This window comes from Thermobia domestica, chromosome 10 (genome assembly GCF_964235325.1).
Source record: "Thermobia domestica chromosome 10, izTheDome1.hap1.1, whole genome shotgun sequence".
Lineage (NCBI taxonomy): Eukaryota > Metazoa > Arthropoda > Insecta > Zygentoma > Lepismatidae > Thermobia > Thermobia domestica.
The window spans coordinates 105,736,227-105,753,467 of record NC_137463.1 but is presented as its reverse complement, the minus strand read 5'-3'; the positions used below and the strand labels follow the sequence as shown (position 1 = coordinate 105,753,467).

General features: G+C 36.0%; 1 protein-coding gene across 3 annotated transcripts in view; it reads left to right on the top strand.

Moving 5' to 3' along the window:
* LOC145662627 (uncharacterized) overlaps positions 1–17,241 on the top strand; it is a 257,675-nt gene that overhangs the window by 209,609 nt on the left and 30,825 nt on the right. The window contains exon 5 of one of the 3 annotated variants that reach the window (XM_081728388.1): positions 2,725–5,736. The exons of the other annotated variants lie outside the window; for them this stretch is intronic. Within the exon in view, the coding sequence (XP_081584514.1) occupies positions 2,725–3,011 (287 nt within the window). The 3' untranslated portion in view covers positions 3,012–5,736. Of the gene's footprint in view, positions 1–2,724; positions 5,737–17,241 lie in introns of those variants that run through there. 3 annotated transcript variants of the gene reach the window in all.

Here is a 17,241-nt window from a genome sequence, read left to right as displayed (position 1 = left end):
CCGAAGATTCTCACTTTCTGATACACTTATACTTGTACATGTTTACTGTATGTATATGTACACTTTCTACTAAAATAACCTTGCCCGTAAAGTAGTAAACGTGGTTCCTTTTCAAAGGTATGTATTTTTTCTCTTTTAAATTTTTAATGCATGTTATTGTGGTAGTGGAGAAGTATGCTATTTTTTGGAGTCTGAAATAACTTATATTCTTATACAGTGACTGTAGAGAAACTGTTAGAATCCGGGGTGTTCAAAACGATAATTCCCGCAGCAAAAAAATACTCATAAATCTAGTTGAAAAGTATTAGTCAATCGTAATAATTTTATTCTTTGGGCTGGTTGTAATCGAGCTGAAGAGCATTAATATATCATAATAATTTATTTAGCGATTACGAGATTGGAGAAACTGCTTTATTTTATCATTTGAAATAATACTCATAGTAGGAGATGCCATGTATTACGAAAATGGCAGCCTAAGTATTATCCATCTTCTTCATGACTGTTCCAAGTCGAATCATTTTGTAATAACTTGCCTTACTTCCGTAGTAAATTTTATGAACGTGAGAAAAGAATATTCTTACCAACTTTTAACCCCACCTAGGGTACTTCTTGCAAATTATATTTGTTTGTGTACGCTTTCAAACTTTTTTTCTTCTTTGTGTCGCAAGAATTATTGTTTTTTTTCTGGTTAACTGTTACACTGACTTTACAAATGCAGCCAATCTCTTACGCATCGTGTATAGTATTTGAAAAAAATATTAATTCTGTATTTTTGTAAGAATCAAAAAATAACATTTTCCTTTAAGGTTTCCATAAACTTAACTATATATTTATGTGGATTTGTTGCCCAATAGTCCTGTTAATCAAGGAAGGGAATATCTTTTCTTGGTCTGGAGCAAAACCTCGTACCTCTAGCATGAGTTTAATTTTCGAAAATCTTTTTCCATTTTACATAGATCAATAGATTTGATTGTTTGGTTTCGATTGAAGCTACATAACGTTATCACCACTGTATTTGCAGTGGGTGTGCGATTAACATAAAGTAGGTCGTAACTTGGTTTTAATTTAATGTTCTCAGTAAAATAGGATGTTACATATTCCAAGTTGTGTATATTCGAGTTACTACTGGGAATTTCGAAAAGGTGCTTTGAATCGGAAAAACTAAGAGCTAATCAACAAATACATAAACCAGAATGCGAAACTTTTTTTAAAATACAAATATTAAGTTAAAATCAAGTCAGAGGTACTTTAAATTATTTGTAAGGCATTTATAGCTAAGAAACTAAATGGTAACATTCAGATTACCTTTAGTATTATCTCAGGTTCAATGATTATTTCGTTGTGAAGTTTTCAGTATGTGGACAAGAGGCAGATGGGACTGACATAACATGTAAGCAACATTAATGTACTTTTTTGGTTCTTACATTATTCTAAATTTAGACAGTTATTAATAAGCTCGCAATGATAACAGATGATTTTCTGGTTACTAGGTATCTGGGAAGTCAAGAAATATAAAATTTCATGGTAACTATATACCTAGGTAGTATCATTGGGTATCATCCATATATATATATTTGAAAATAAGACGTATATGCATTTCTGAAATTAACTAGTCCGAAGATCTTTCTTTTTTTCTTAAGCTTCAGTAAACTGTGTAAAACTAAAGTATCACGATATGTTGGTATGTACGGAAGTTACATACATTTATCCGTACATGTAAGTACGTGTTGTAAGCTCGAGATCTATTACTCCTTTTCCAACTAACTTTGCCTCTTGAGTGATGAAACAGTCACAAATAGGGGATGGGGGACGAAACACGTTGCCATAACGTTTGTTTAAACATTTGATTTCATTTGTGCTTATAAGAATATTGTGTAGAGAGCAATAGTTTTAGTTTGTTGAAAATATGTAGGCCAATGTAAAGGCTTAAATTTGCTTACCACGCAGGCACGAACTTGAACTTACGTACCGTCCCTACTGGTCTAGTGACTAATGCACTGAGTTTGATTTCCACCGGTGGGAGAGCCTTGAAAAATTCGGACGCATGGTGATCGGGACTCCATCATAAATGGCGCAACTCTCATGTAGCCTGGGTACTGAAATTGATGCTAAATTCCAATCAGACCAATGAGAAACTTATGCACTGTAACCTCAAGGGTTTGAATGCATAACAACAACGTAAACTGTAGCATAGCTATGTAACTATTGTAAACATAAATATTTTGTGCCATATTTGATTCTTTAGTTATTACACATCAATACTTGAAAAATAATAGACATGTTTTGGGGCGTGTCTCATTAGTACGTCACCCCCCACCCCCCTTCCGAAGTTATGCCGAAATGTCGGATGATATTACATTTTCTATAATTCTCTAGTACTGCGAATTTCTGTGTTTTCTAACCATTTTTTTTTTTTTTAAATGAAAAGTATAATTGGAAACTAAGTATGAATATTGACTGAGTTAAAAAGTTTCTTAGAAGATAAAATGTGTATTTTGAATTCACATTACTTGGTTAGACTTTGTACATCTGGTGAACAGTTAAACTAACACTATATTTGCTGATTTCATACAGCTATAAGCAATATAGTATGTTACCAGTATCAAATTTTAACACTTAATATACTTTTCATTAACCTAGATATAGCTACAATGTTTATATAACAATAACTAACTATAGTAGTTTCATTTGCTTGTGTCTTACTTGGTAATTCATGGTTTCCAGACTCGTCAGGACTTTATGGAGATATGAGTAATCTTCAAGACGAAGACAAGAGCTTGCTGCAAGAGGAAGCATTATATTGTATGCTGAGGACGCCGCGCACGTACGTTAAACACGACGAGGAAACATTACGAAAGGCTGCAGAAACGGTCCTAGCAGGAGAGAATGTTTCGCGTGTTGCCAGAAATTTCAATATTCCTCGAACAACGTTTCGGCGCTACCTGGAGAAACAGGGGATACAGTGGACCCAGGGTTCGCGAGCGAAATCAATTTATGAAAAAGTTTTGTGAACAGTTTTTCTCCCGGCTTACGAACGCCTGTACCGACAATTTCACACGCAGCAGTGCTTTTTACGTATACCGTAAACATTATCTGTCAGAGTGCTGTATGCAAAAACTACTTTTTGTTCTTTTTGTTTTTTGTATTGTTTTAGCCCTTATACTGCTTTGTTTAATTTAGTGTTACTTATTTGTCTTTAAAAAGGATATTATTATTTTCATTCTATATTCTTTCACAGAAAAAACACTTAAAAATATAAAAAGTACCTACCCTGTTTCTGTGGTTAGAATGGATTAATTGTATTTACATTAGTTTCAATGGGAAAAATAAATTCGGTTCACGAACAGCGTTATGGAGCGGATTAAGTTTGTAACCCGAGGGTCCACTGTACAGAAAATTTCTAATATCTGCGTTGATTAGTTTAAAATTATTTCAGGTTTCTATTACGGTCATATATTAGGTAGAGTAAGAGTTCCATGGGCTCAAAATGAGGTGGTTTGAATTTCTTATACAACCTGCTGATTTAGGAACTCGTTACGTCAGTTCAAATACCTATCCTTTGCAGGTCTCTCGTAAATGGTTATTGTCATAAAATCGAAAGTGCACTCTGAAACAAAAACTTTTGGTTTTATAATACACTCACCAGCAGTAATAACGTTAGTTCACTAACCATAAAGAAGATAGTAGCTTCGTCGTAATATTTCCCATATATCGCCTTTATTGTTGGTTTCAATCCGCTTGCATCCAGTGGAATTATGCTTCTAAAGTTAACAAATTACAAAACAACTTATCAACAAGAATTTGATCGCAATGCGGTAGTTCAAGCAACTCTTCAATAGCGATTAATTTATATATACCATCTAGATTGTCGTTCGTTCTTCCGGGAGTTGAAAAACTCATAAACTTGCTACTGTTCTTATACTTCTGTAATTATATTGTATATGGAGTACATCTTCCTTGTGTATATCAATAATCTTAAGAACTTATTTCGAGAATTCGAACTATTATAATGTCTACAGGAAATTTCAGAGTAAGACTCGCCCTGTGAAAAGTTCATCTGATGAAGCTAATACGGATATCAGATTTTTATCTATCGACGAAAACTTGAAAGCGATATTTAAGACATAAGTGTAATAAACAAGGTCTCTAATATATTAGTATACTGTTATCTTAATCAAAAAGTGAAATAATTTAACAATAAAAGTTGGAATATAAACTTGCAGTACAGTTGAAATAATCTATTACGAGTAAATCCATTCTTTGAAGGATTCATAGCAATGATTACGTTTCTTTACATACTGATATAATCATTTAATGGTCGATATAAAAAACACTCACATATCGAAAAAAAAAAAAATTAAAGTTTCAATTTGATGCATTTTTAGTGAAGATGCAATTTTCGTAGTTTCAGTAAGGTCAGTTGAAATCATGATCTTTCATAGTTTGCTTAATAATTGAGTGCATTAAATGCAATGTTAACATCAACATGGATTGTAATATGCTCCTAATTTGATTGTGACACTCAAGAAATGTGCTCCCTTCTAAGCAGTGAAGAAGTAGATGATAAAACAGTTTTCCTCCAGAGATAGAGAATACAGGGTAACCAAATAATGTAACTCATTGTAGCCACGTTGTTTAGTGCTACAGTGAGCTATATTACTGTTTATATAGAAAAATTTTCTATGGCAATTTCTTTGTGAAAGAATGACAATTTAACACGAACACCTTACCAGTTCAACAGGAGGTCTGTTTCCAACTATGAACTCCTGCTCGAAAAGTACAAATTGTGGTTATAAAATAACTCGGTCTTACTGTGAGTAAATTTCTTGGTGAAGAAGGCGACAGCTTAAGTATCCCAAACCGGCCAGTAAAAATCTTACGGACGCAGTCCACTGAATTATTGTTTCCACTCATCATTTAAATAATTTGAGTAGATTTAGTTTTGACAGACACAGTGCGTGCACGCTAAAAACAAAGTCAATAAATAAGCACATGAAGTAGAACAGTAATGTTATATCTTGAACTTGTGTTGTACAAAATCACCGTTTTTATTGGTATCTGTTTACTTTGTTGCAAGAATTGGGTAATTTCCTGGATGCGTAGTAAATAAACTAAGGTCTAAGAATCAGTTGTTCATTCGTGTAGTCAGTGTCTTTCATGCAAATTTAGAAATATAAGAAGAAAATATACTTGTCTAGGTAGCAACCCTAGTAAAGAGAGAAGGTTACTATTTTTTGTGGTTACAGAACCAGCAATTGCTTCTGCTTTTTGAACAACTGCAGAACTCTTTCAGCTACTTGCTACATAACACCTTCTTAATTGTTAGTCAATATTCTCTTTGCTGACGTCCTCATTAAACCCCAATCAATCAATCAATTAATTAATTGTTGATCAGTGCCGAATAAATTTAATGTTGAAAAATCTAGTAAAAGTGGATATTATTTTGTAAAGCAATGTGTGAAGACATATATGTGAAATAAAATTTCCAGAAGTATTCAGCGTTATGTGTTCAATGATTAATTCTTTTTTTTTTTTTTTTTTTTTTTTGCTTTGTTTAATTGAGTGGATAGTGTAATATTACACGAGTTGGTGGTTGAGAGGTATATGTTTAATATGAATATACAATTATTGATGTTTACAGTGTGATCTTTAAACTGTTACAGGGTGCTTAATTGTATATTTTAAAAAAAAAAATGTATTATATATTGTTGTAATTGAGCTTCAGTATGGAAAAAATAAAGAGGCTTCAAATTATTATTGTTATTATTATTTGTAACGTAAGTTTCCATTTTCTTTCTTCCTAGTAGCTTTGATACTAAACAACAAAACGACGTAAAAATTCCTTAACGGACACTGAAGATAATGACAAGGAGTCGTTGAAACGTATACGAAAAAGTTAATAATACGGATGGAAGTTAGTTAAGTTAGTTCAACATTATTTTTAAATTCAAATTCAAGAAAGTTCCTGAGATAATTATACTCTCAATTAACAGTGCTGTACAACTTACGAAGCAGAAATCAGTATTTTTATTATTATTATTATTATTGCGTGGTTAAAGTGGAAAATACGTCCATTCATTTACGTTCATCTGCTGATGAACGATGTAAATGAATTTTCCAGTTTTTAGAGTAGTTTGTTAAAAAAAAAAAAAAAAGTGTCATTACAACATTCCCGCATGTAAAACAACTGTTGTTAGTTTTCTCTGTTTTTCCTTACACCGAACCTTTTTCTTGTATTTTTATTCCAAATTTAACTACCGTTGTACTTTGTAGCTGTATCTCAAAACCATTTTTCTCCACTACGTAATTTCTGTACGAACAATGATATCTAAACATTACAGGTGAGTAATGTTGTAAAAATATAGTATTATATATTATTGCTGAAAAGTCTTTATTTAGTCATATTTATAAATTCAACATATATTATAATAAAAGTATTTTTCGACGTTTTTTCTTAATAAATGATGTATATAGTCTTCTTCGTCATAATTATTCATAAGGGTCTAAGATATTACTTGTTAAAATTATGTAAGTTAAAAGAAGGGTAAAGCATAATTTCCAGCAGATACATTGCAGTATTTTCAATTTACTAAATTGTATATATGCATCATTAATATTGCTATGTCATATTTGGTAGTAATTCTCTATATCTATATGCAGTGCTTTTTTCTTAGGGAAAAAGTATCGGTATTTACCATGAATATATTATTATACTGACTCTGATTGCCTGTGAAGCCAAATGTAAAAAACTAGACAAGTAGAAGTAGTTAACAGTAACTACCATCCATTGATCTGATTACTTTTTAAATGCGTAACGTATTTTCTTGTACCAATCTACAGATCGGTTTGAATTGTAAAATTCATACAAAAAAACCACAGTTCAAAATACTTCAGGGAAAGATGCCAGCATTACATTTCGTTGCGTACCGTCAGAGAAAAGCACTGTCTCTATGTATATGTTCCTTCTTAAAATAATATATTCTTCATTCATGTATTTGATTCCTTTGCACATAAATATTTGCTAGTTCATAATATCTTATATTATGAACTAGCAAATACTTAAATTCCTTTCCGTAAAGACTATTAATAGAATTCACAATAACTCTATAACTTCAGACAGCTTGTAAATATAGCTTCCAGGATCATCATCTTCACTGTTCTGTCTATCTGCTTATAGTTTAATCCAAACTCGATTTGTAACTGATATATTCTGCATAATACACTCCGAACAAATGAGTTGCGAAAAGGTGTATAAAAACCAGTTCAAAGTACATAATTATACGTGAATTTGATATACTAAGGTATTTGCGAGAAGAGTGACATAACATATTTTTAATATATGAATTATCACAAAAGCTTTATTGATATATTGGATTATATTTGTAGAAAGCACGCTATATATATATATATATATATATGGCAAAATATCGAGTGAATTCCTTATGGGTAGACAAGAAAGTAAGTTCATATGACCGTATGTCGGGAAATGCATCGTTACAGAGTTATGGCCATTGAGCCGCCTGGTGGTGTGAAATAGCCATATTCTGGACGTCCCTCAATGTTACTCAATTTAAATCTCAATAGCTTAGCTCCTAATTAACCTAGGAAGATAATGTTGGCATCAATGTCTTCCTAAAGGATGAACTACGTGTAAACGACATGCAGATATGGCGTGTATGTCGTCAAGCGAGCCTGTATCCATATATCCTGCAGCGAGTGCAGTCTTTGTCAGCAGTCGACTATCTGCCACGAGTACGCTTTTGCCAGTGATACCTCCAGCAGTGTGCCGTTAATCTCAATTTTCTCATCCACAATAGTGTTTATAGATGAGGCTCAGTTCACACGAGAAGGCATCTTCACTTACCATAATGTACTGTTTTGAGCAGACGATGATTCTCACTCAACTAGTTCTAGGAGATATCAACAACAGTTTGCTCTCACTTGTCAATGTGTGGTGTGGTATTATTGGTGATACTTTACTAGGCCCCACATGTTCCCGCATGGAGTTACGGGAAACACCTATCAAGATTGCCTGGAAACCCACATTCCGGATGCATTGGATAACTTGCCTTTGGCTCTACGTGAAAATGCTTATCAGTGGCTAGCTTCATCCTTCAGCAAGACATGATACTAAAATTATCTTCCTAATTTAATTAGGAGCTGAGCATTGAGGTTCAAATTGAGTCACATTGAGGAGTGTCCAGAATGTGATTATTTCTCACCGTCAGGCGGTCCAATGACCGTAACTCTTTAACGATGCGTTTCCCGACATATATATGAATTTTTCATTTGTCTACTCATAAGGAGTCCACCCCTGAATTTTTGCCGTACCTTTTTGTTACGCTCTGTATAATGGTTTCTATTTCCCGGAAAATTGGTTAAATTTTCTTCATATTTCTCATGCTAACTTTAGGACTTTAATAATAATAAATAGCCAAACCGGACACTAATATTAATCATTATTAATACGGTTTCAACAATATTTCTTCCTATAACAGATTATTAAAATGTAAGTGTTTGCTTTGGGCAGATTTTAATTTTATTTTTATATTATTTCCTAATTCAGCTATCACCTTTGTTTCCTTATACTCAATTCTACAATTAAGAAAGCGTCTTTGTAACATGCAATACATATGAATTTTCCATTCAATCTTTGACTACCAATCGTGAATGATTTTCACACTGACATTGTATTGTTTACTTGCAATGGTAAGTTATGCAAACCAACATATCACTGGGGTTAGTTTGGTGGCCTAACTGCCTTATTTGTGTCTGAAAGTTGTGCGTCATTTTTTGTGTGTGCTAAATTCAAATTGGCAGACAAGAATATACTACCACAAACAAAGAAACAGATGCAAGACTATTTTTCTTTTGCTAAAAAAATATACTTACATCGTATTTTTCATTAGGGAAATATTTTAATATGAGAATTTCCTCTTACACATTTTCATCGTTCAAGATTATTGTTGTAACTGTACAAATAATTCATTCTGAGATTCAGTGCATTCATCGATTTTTTTAAATATCCAATCGAATGACTAATTTTCTTTAATATTTGAAATGTCAGTAATTAATATTTTTTTGGTGTTATAATGGGAAAAGAAAGGTGTCAAGTATAGTTTTCCCTATTTAAAATTGAACTTTATTTATTTTTTTTTTTTTAAAAAAAGTGCTGAATTTTTCAGGTAAAATAGTTAAAAGAAAATCAAAGGTAAAATAAAACAAGAGCCGTATCTTCTTCAAGTCCTTGCATCTCCATCCTCACGAGTTTCGTTTTTGCTAACAATACATATGGTTCGCTGCAATGTTTTTTTCTGAAAGTGGAACCATATTCAGAGAGGGTGGAGAAAGTATCTGCTATTAATATGTGTAAAATTAGCATTTTAGATGTTCTAATATTTCATGACTTCTTTTCTCTCTGCCACACACACTCAGGAACCAAATCACTTTTATTCGAAACAAGTTCTACCATATATACGTAAATTGCTCGCCATAAAAAAAATGCAACACCAAAAAAGAAGACAATATGGCAGAGTCGAACTCTGTGTGCAGCTAGAGACCCGATGGCACAATTAACGAATTATTAAATTTACTGCTGTGTGCTCCATGTAACAACGTGGTGACAGCAGAGCTGAACGGCGACGGCCAATAGTCTTTGAGCTCATCATAGGCGGTCAGAACTGCTGCTACACGGCGAGGAATAGAGAGGATGTCCTCCTGGGATAGGCAAGGCATGCGCCTTCGATACGGTGTCACAGCTCACCAACTGTAGCTAGCGGAATTCGCAGATGTGAGAGTGCAATAATCGATCAGACGAGTTCAATCGGCGAAAGATTGGGGGAACGTGCCGGTCTAGGAGGCAAAGAAATTGTGAGTCAAGCCAGGAAGTGTAGGACAGTATGTGCAACATAAGAGCGTTCGTTATTCTGCTGGAAGTAGATCCCGGCAGGACCTGCACTATAGAAACCACTTGTCAGTGTATTGTTGGTTGGTCAAATGTTCACCAATGCGTAGAAGGCACTAACGAGCACGAAATCCAATGGTATCCGACATCATAGCACACAGTACCTACCGACGTGGCCTAGTGCCACGGTAGGGCCAGATACGGATGTGGCCATTCTCATGCTACTGACAAGCGGAATTCTTCTGAAAGAAGAATATCCTGCCACTTGTCACTCCATGCATGACTTTCGCGACACTTTTAGTCTCCTAAACCTGTGCTGTACAGTCAGCGGAAGCCACAGTAATGGGCACCATTCAAATACACCCGGCTCTACCAGATGATGTAAAACTGTTCGTGGAGTCACTGGGCGCTGTGAAACAGCTTGCAGTGCTTGCGACAGTGTACGGGATGTGGCTTTCCTCCCCCAGAGCCATACGCACAAGTCGTCTGTCCTTGTGGCCTGTAGTGTGGCGCGATCGTTTGGATCGGCATGTCGTTACGTTGTGCTTTTGTGAAATCATCGAGTCCTTATACACTGCACTGTGGCCGCATTTCGTCCAATACGGACACAAATGTAGCGGAAGGATAAACCATACTTGCGATATGCCTCTGTTTGTTTGCGCTCAAAGGCTAAAGCCTACTCGAAGGACTACGCCCTTTGACGACAAGGCAACTTTTGAGTATATGCACACACTTCACACCAATATTTGTCTAACACTGAATTGCGGCTCTCTCTTTGGCTTCCACTTGTCACTAGATGCCATACCTGGCGTCTCCATTGCTCCATAGTGCTGTCGTGCTAATCAATTATTTATGCTTTAATGCTCTACATATTCTGCAAATCGGGACTCTTATGACATATCCTCTTGGTGTTGCATTTCAAATGGCGAGTAGTGTATTGGACAATTTGTCTTGAAACGGCTTTGTAACTAATAGATTAAAACCACTATAAATTCATTCATGTAAATATCTGAAGAGGATAGACGTCAGATTATTACATATTTCAAATCTAAATGTTAAACAAAAACTTAAAATACCATATTTATTGTTCAGAGTTACAAACTAAATGAAATGAAATGAAATCTAAGTTTTACGTCCCACGTTATGCCGGGTGGACTAAAGGAGACTGTACAAACTAAATATGCTACAGGAAGACAAACATAAAAATTTGGGAGTCCTCGATAACAATAATAACGCAAGTAAGGTAGATGGAACAATGCACATCCAAAGTACCTTAGTGTCAAATACTATGATCATCATATGAGGTATATCGAGTAAATAAGGAACAAACTCAAAGAAATTGAAAATTCAACTTTTTTTAAAAAAATGCTTTAATTCGAAAATGTGTTTAATAAGCATCACATGTAATCACATAGGTGCTTTTCGGAAGACGTAAAGCTCATAATGAAGTTTACAACAATTTGATATCTCAAACTGTTCTGTAACTATGAAAGGCAAAAGTAGAAATTAATAAATACATAAAATGACGTGTTTGTGGGAAACTTTTGAATTATTGCTAGCTTCCTCCTGTTTCTTTAACGTTACAAGAAGAGCTTTTGGTAGTTGTAATTACAACAAATTCTCACAATTATACAGGTTGGCCCAAAAGTAGGTACACACCCCTGCATTGATCAAGTATAACATTTTTGTTTGAGAGTTTATTTGTTTCGGCTGTTCCGAGCTTAAAATGTAAGTAGAAAGGTTTCAAGAACAAATAATAAAGAAACTAAGTTTACCTGATGGATAACAACAAGAAATGATATAGAATGAAATGAGCTGATCACTACAGTGCCGTATACCTACTTTTGGGCCACCCTGTAGATTTTAAATAGTGTTACAAACTTAGCTAATGTTTATCGTATCTTCGTAACAGTTTGAGATACCTAATTGACATAAATGATATTCATCTTTACGTCTATTGAAAATTACCTAGATGTTGGATGTAATACTCATCAAAACACTTTTTCGAAATATAGCGTTTGAAAAGAAGTTAAATTTTCAGCTCCTTGTAACATTTTTCGTATTTATTCAAAATACATTATATATTGAATCACAGTATTTAGTACTAAGGTACTTCAAATATGCATTGGCCTATTTGTCTCACTTGTGTTATTACTGTTGCAGAGTTTTCCAAAATTCGGACGTTTGTGTATGTTTCTATATCATTCTTAGTTTGTAACACTGAATATACGCACTGGTATGCAAAACTTAACAGCGAAAGTAAATTTCGGATGCTGCCACTCCCAAGTGGCATATATTGTTGAAACTTGAACCATATATAGAAAGTAGTGCTACAGTATATGGTTCAGGAAACAACAGAAAGAAACACGTGATTAGAAGAACAAAAATGGCACTTTCCTACAGAGACAATAACTTACACTGAAAGCACTGCGACTTATATGCTCTCTCTGACATTAGAGAAGGAGTGAAATGGTCCTTAAGAGAGTGTGACCACTGCAGACAGCGATGCATGCTTTGGTATGTGCTTCCTTCTGCTCGCACAATTACTAATGAATCGATGTGGAGTTCCGTTACTTCTCCAGCACTGCTGATAAGTGGTGGATGGTCTATGGTGCATCTCGATGTGCTACAAAACATCTCTCTATAGCATCCTACACATGCTCGATAGGATTCAACTCGGGAGAAAGGCAGTCCATTTATCGAATATCCTCGTTTAAAGAGTTCCACTACCTGCGATGTTCGATATGATCGCACATTTTCATCCATAAGGATGAAGTGGGATCGACTGTACCTCTGAAAAGACGCACATGGGAAATGAGTAGTGTCACAAAAACTGTGGCCCGTGAGTGCGCGTCCAAAAATTTGGAGGTCGACATGCACATGCAACTTTATGCCTCCCCACACAGAAACACCTAGACCACTAAAACGACCATGTTTAGTAATGTTCCTGAGTTCATTGCGTGTTCTCACCTCTCGCCAGATAAGTGTATGTTCAGAATTATTAATGAGACAGAATCTGCCCTCATTTGAGAAGAGAACTCGACCCCACTCCTCCTCAGTCCAGTTCTGATGTTCTTGGCACCAATGCAAACGAATCCAACGATGTGCAGGTGTCGGCGGAACAGAACGTATTAGTCGTCTTGTAAAGAGACCATCATTGCTATTGTAAAAGATGTAATTTGGCGCCATGCAGTCCTGTTTCATGTGTTAGCGATTGCACCCACTATTTGACGTTGGTCCTTTATTGCCTGTTGCAAAATGTAACGGTCGTTCGCTGCTATAGTTGACAATGGTCGACCTCCATCTCTCCTACGCACAGCATTGTCAGTGGTTCGGAACGCTCCCCATGCACGTGAAAGAATCTTGCAAACTACACTCGCACACAGCATCGTTCTACCAGTTTCCCGCTAATTCTTTAACGTGTAAAGCCATTTAAATGGCTCCTGTTCATGTTGCAAGTAACACCACTATACTGCATGTTAACAGCTCTCTGACTGACCACACACTGTCTTATTTCTTCCATTCAACTGCTTCGTATTGATGGAGCAGACCATTTATCGCCATGGTCACGCTGACGTTGCTCTGTGTGTATGTGTAGGAGGCCTCTGATAACATGTTGCCGGGCTTTCATTCATTTCCACTGACTACGGAATATTTTATGTTATATTGTTACTTCATCTCATCCTTAAGTTTTGCACATCAGTGTACATATTGGGATATAGCTTTTTTTTTAATTTTTTTTTTTTAACTTGAGACTGTAGAATATTTGAAGAAAAAAGCATCGGACGAAAAACTTGTCCGATATAAAAAGTTAATATTTTCAAAGGGGAAATACACCTGTGATAAAATTGCCTCTTAATATTTTCAAGGGGAAAATTCACCTGTGATAAAATTGGCTCTCCTGATGGTGGGGTAGGCGCAACTTTAAAAACTTAAATGAGGGACCCTCACTTTTTATTGCAGATTCATTCTGCAATATAAATAAATTTCATTCGAAACATTTTTTTTCGGTTTGTCGTACATGGCACTAAAATCAGTGAAAACTAGTTTCCCTATGGTTTCTTCAATTGGGAGCTCCCACGTTTCATTTCAGAATATTTATTTATTTATTTACAAATGTTTCAGATACAGATCAAGGTCCATTTTACACTGAAACAATGTAACAACGTACATAATAAATATGCAGTTAACAGTACCCGTCATTTAGTGTATTTTGTCTACTCGTGAAAGGTGGCTCTGCATTCGGCGTAAATTCAGATCATTCAAATGCGACAGTGCAATTAGGTGCAGTGTGCGGTGGTAATCGTAGTTTGCTACCAAGCATTTTATCGGCAGCATCTCTCCATAGTCAAGAAATGAGTTTAAATGAATGCATTAAAAAATGATGCAACTCAAAGAATGTAGTAAAAATACCCAATTGAATATAGTGTCACTAGTACCCAAAATATGAAATAAAATACACTTCAAAAATATAATACAAAATTAACGAATGATGTGACTGATAAATAAGTCTTTTGAACAATTAAGTTAACATTTCTTAATGAAAGAAACGAGTGTCATATATACTATGTTCCCAAAAGTCACCGGACACCCAGTTTGGTTCAAAAGACACCACACGTATAACTAATAGGATGTCGGTCCTCCTTTTGCTTGAATTACAGCGTTTACCCTTCGATGAAGGCTAGCCAATAAGTTCTGGTACACTGTTGACGGAATTGTTCTTCCTTCCGCCTGTAGCACGGTGAACAGTGTATGTTGATCGAATGGGTCTGGCACGCAACCGACACTTCAGTTCATCCCAAAGATGTTCTATAGTGTTCAGGTCGGGGTTTTGCGCCAGCCAGACAAGCATTTCCACCTGATTATTGTCAAATCACGACTCAATGATGTGTGCTGTATGAACAGGAGCATTATTGTGTTAATACGGAAAAGGGCCTATCCCAATGTGTTTACATAATGTCAGTAGCAATCTATTGTCTAAAATGTGTTCGTACATACCAGAAGTCGTCGACCTGTCAATTAAAACTAACGGGCCCAGCCCAAACCAGGAGAAGCAGCCGCAAATCATGACACTACCAGCACCAAATTTCAAGATTGACACAATACACTCCAGTAAACACGGTTCGCCAGGTCCTCACATGCCCATCAGGGTGCCAGAACATGTATCAGGATTTATCACTCCACATTACATTCTTCCAATGCTCCAAAGTTCAATTACGGTGCCCTTTGCACCATGGTAAACGCCTCCGCGCATGGTGCATGTGATTAGGAGCTACCTGGCTGTATCACGACCATGAAAATCAAGCGATATTGCCTCTTGCGGACAGTCTTGTTACTGTCAGAGATTGGAGAGGACTTCCGTTTCAGCTCAGGTACACAAGCCAAAGATGTCTGCTGATTGTTTCGCACAACACGCTTCAGGATTCTCCAGTCTCGATCACTTAGTTTCTTGGGCCTACCGGAGCGAGACTTCGGTTCAGTAGTTCCATGGCGTTTCCACTTGACTATGACATCGCCAACTGTGCACTGAGGCATGTTTAGCTGCTCAGAAATCTCTCTGATCGTATGTCCAAATTTATGGACACCTCCAATCATGCCCCATGTTTCTAATAAAATAGATTTAACTCGTTCCGTTGACTCATCGTGAAGACACCATGCGTTTGATGTTCTAGCATTTCTGTCTTCATATATAGCGTCGGTGAAGTGTACTGACATCATTCAGGGATCGTTTACTTAACATGAAGCGGTGTCCGGTGACTTTTGGTGACATAGCATATATATATATAATATCGAATACCCTCTAAAGTACTGTAGGGGACCACATAGCCGGTAAAATGCTTGGTAGCCAATTACGATTGCCACCGCAAGCTACACCTAATTGCACTGTCAGTTTTGAGTTAACTGAATTCACGCCATATGCAGAGCAATCTTCGACACCATCCATCAGGAGTCGAGAAGACGTTTAAGACAAAGGATTGGTAGTGTTTATCGCAGATTTATTCTTAAATGAAACGTGACGATTTCTAATTGAAGAAACCTTAGTGAAACTACTTTCCACTGATTACAGTACCATTTATCACGAATCAAGAACAGATTTTTTTCGAATGAAAGTTACATATTTTTTCTATGGAATCTGAATCTGCAATAAAAAGGAATGTACCCATTCAAGTTTTTAAAGTTGCCCTACACCTCAGTACTAATTTTATCACTGGTTAATTTTCCTATCCAAAATATTGACTTTTTTGAAGTCTCAAGTTGAAAAAAAAAAAAAAAAAAAAACGCCATATATGAGTAGCTCGGGCGAACAGAATGATAAGTACCACTTCCGGTGAAATCGAGTTATTAGGTGGACTGGGTTCAGATTGAACCATAGAACAGTATGTAGGTGGTTTGACTTCAGAAATGTCCGTGCAGCTGGCAAGGGAATCTTGTATGGTTTATGCTATTGGGTTGAATTATATGGAAATATTGAACCTGTGACATACCATTGTGTCTTCCTGAGCCGCTCATATACACTGAAACTACATTATATATATAATGTATGGTTATGAATATATCATGTTCACTGAAACCTACCCGAGCATGGAAGGAAAATGTGTTGAGCGAGTGACAACAATTAGTAATAGACATACTTACATGCCAGACCTGCTGTTAATGCGTCGCATTTGACTGTAGTGCCACGAAAAATGTATGGTGATGATTGCAAACCTATCCCGCGTTAACCAGCGCTGTGATTTGATTTTTGTCTGTAGAAGGAAGTCAATCCTGTGAAATTCACAAAAGAATGAGTGAGATTTATGGGGAGAAGTGCGTATGGAAGACAACTGTAAAGCATTGAGCACGAATGTTCCGAGAAGGTCGGGAACACATGACTGACTCTCCACATGAGCCAAGCACATGTTATATCATGTTAGAGTTGACATTGCCATACGCAAGGATCGTCGGAAAATGTACGTACGCTGGCCATGGAGTATGGTATTTCGCAGCATACAATTCACAATATTGTGCGGAAGATGCTGTTGTATCGTAAAGTGTACGCATATTGGGTCCCGCGATTTCTTAGCAGACCACAAGCACCTCCACATGATATATGTCTGCATCACCAGTGTCAATATACCGGTGGCAGGGAACGAGAGTACTACCATTTCGAGTCCTCAATCAAAGCAGCAACCATCAGCACTAGAAGCGAAGAAAGTGAAAAATCAATCTTTCGCCAGCAAGATTATACTTACGGTATTTTCCTACCATCAAGTACTATTATTAGAGTTCAAGGAATTCTGTATCACAGGGAATCCAGAGCGCTCAATAAATTTCATGCGGCTATACGAAGATAACAC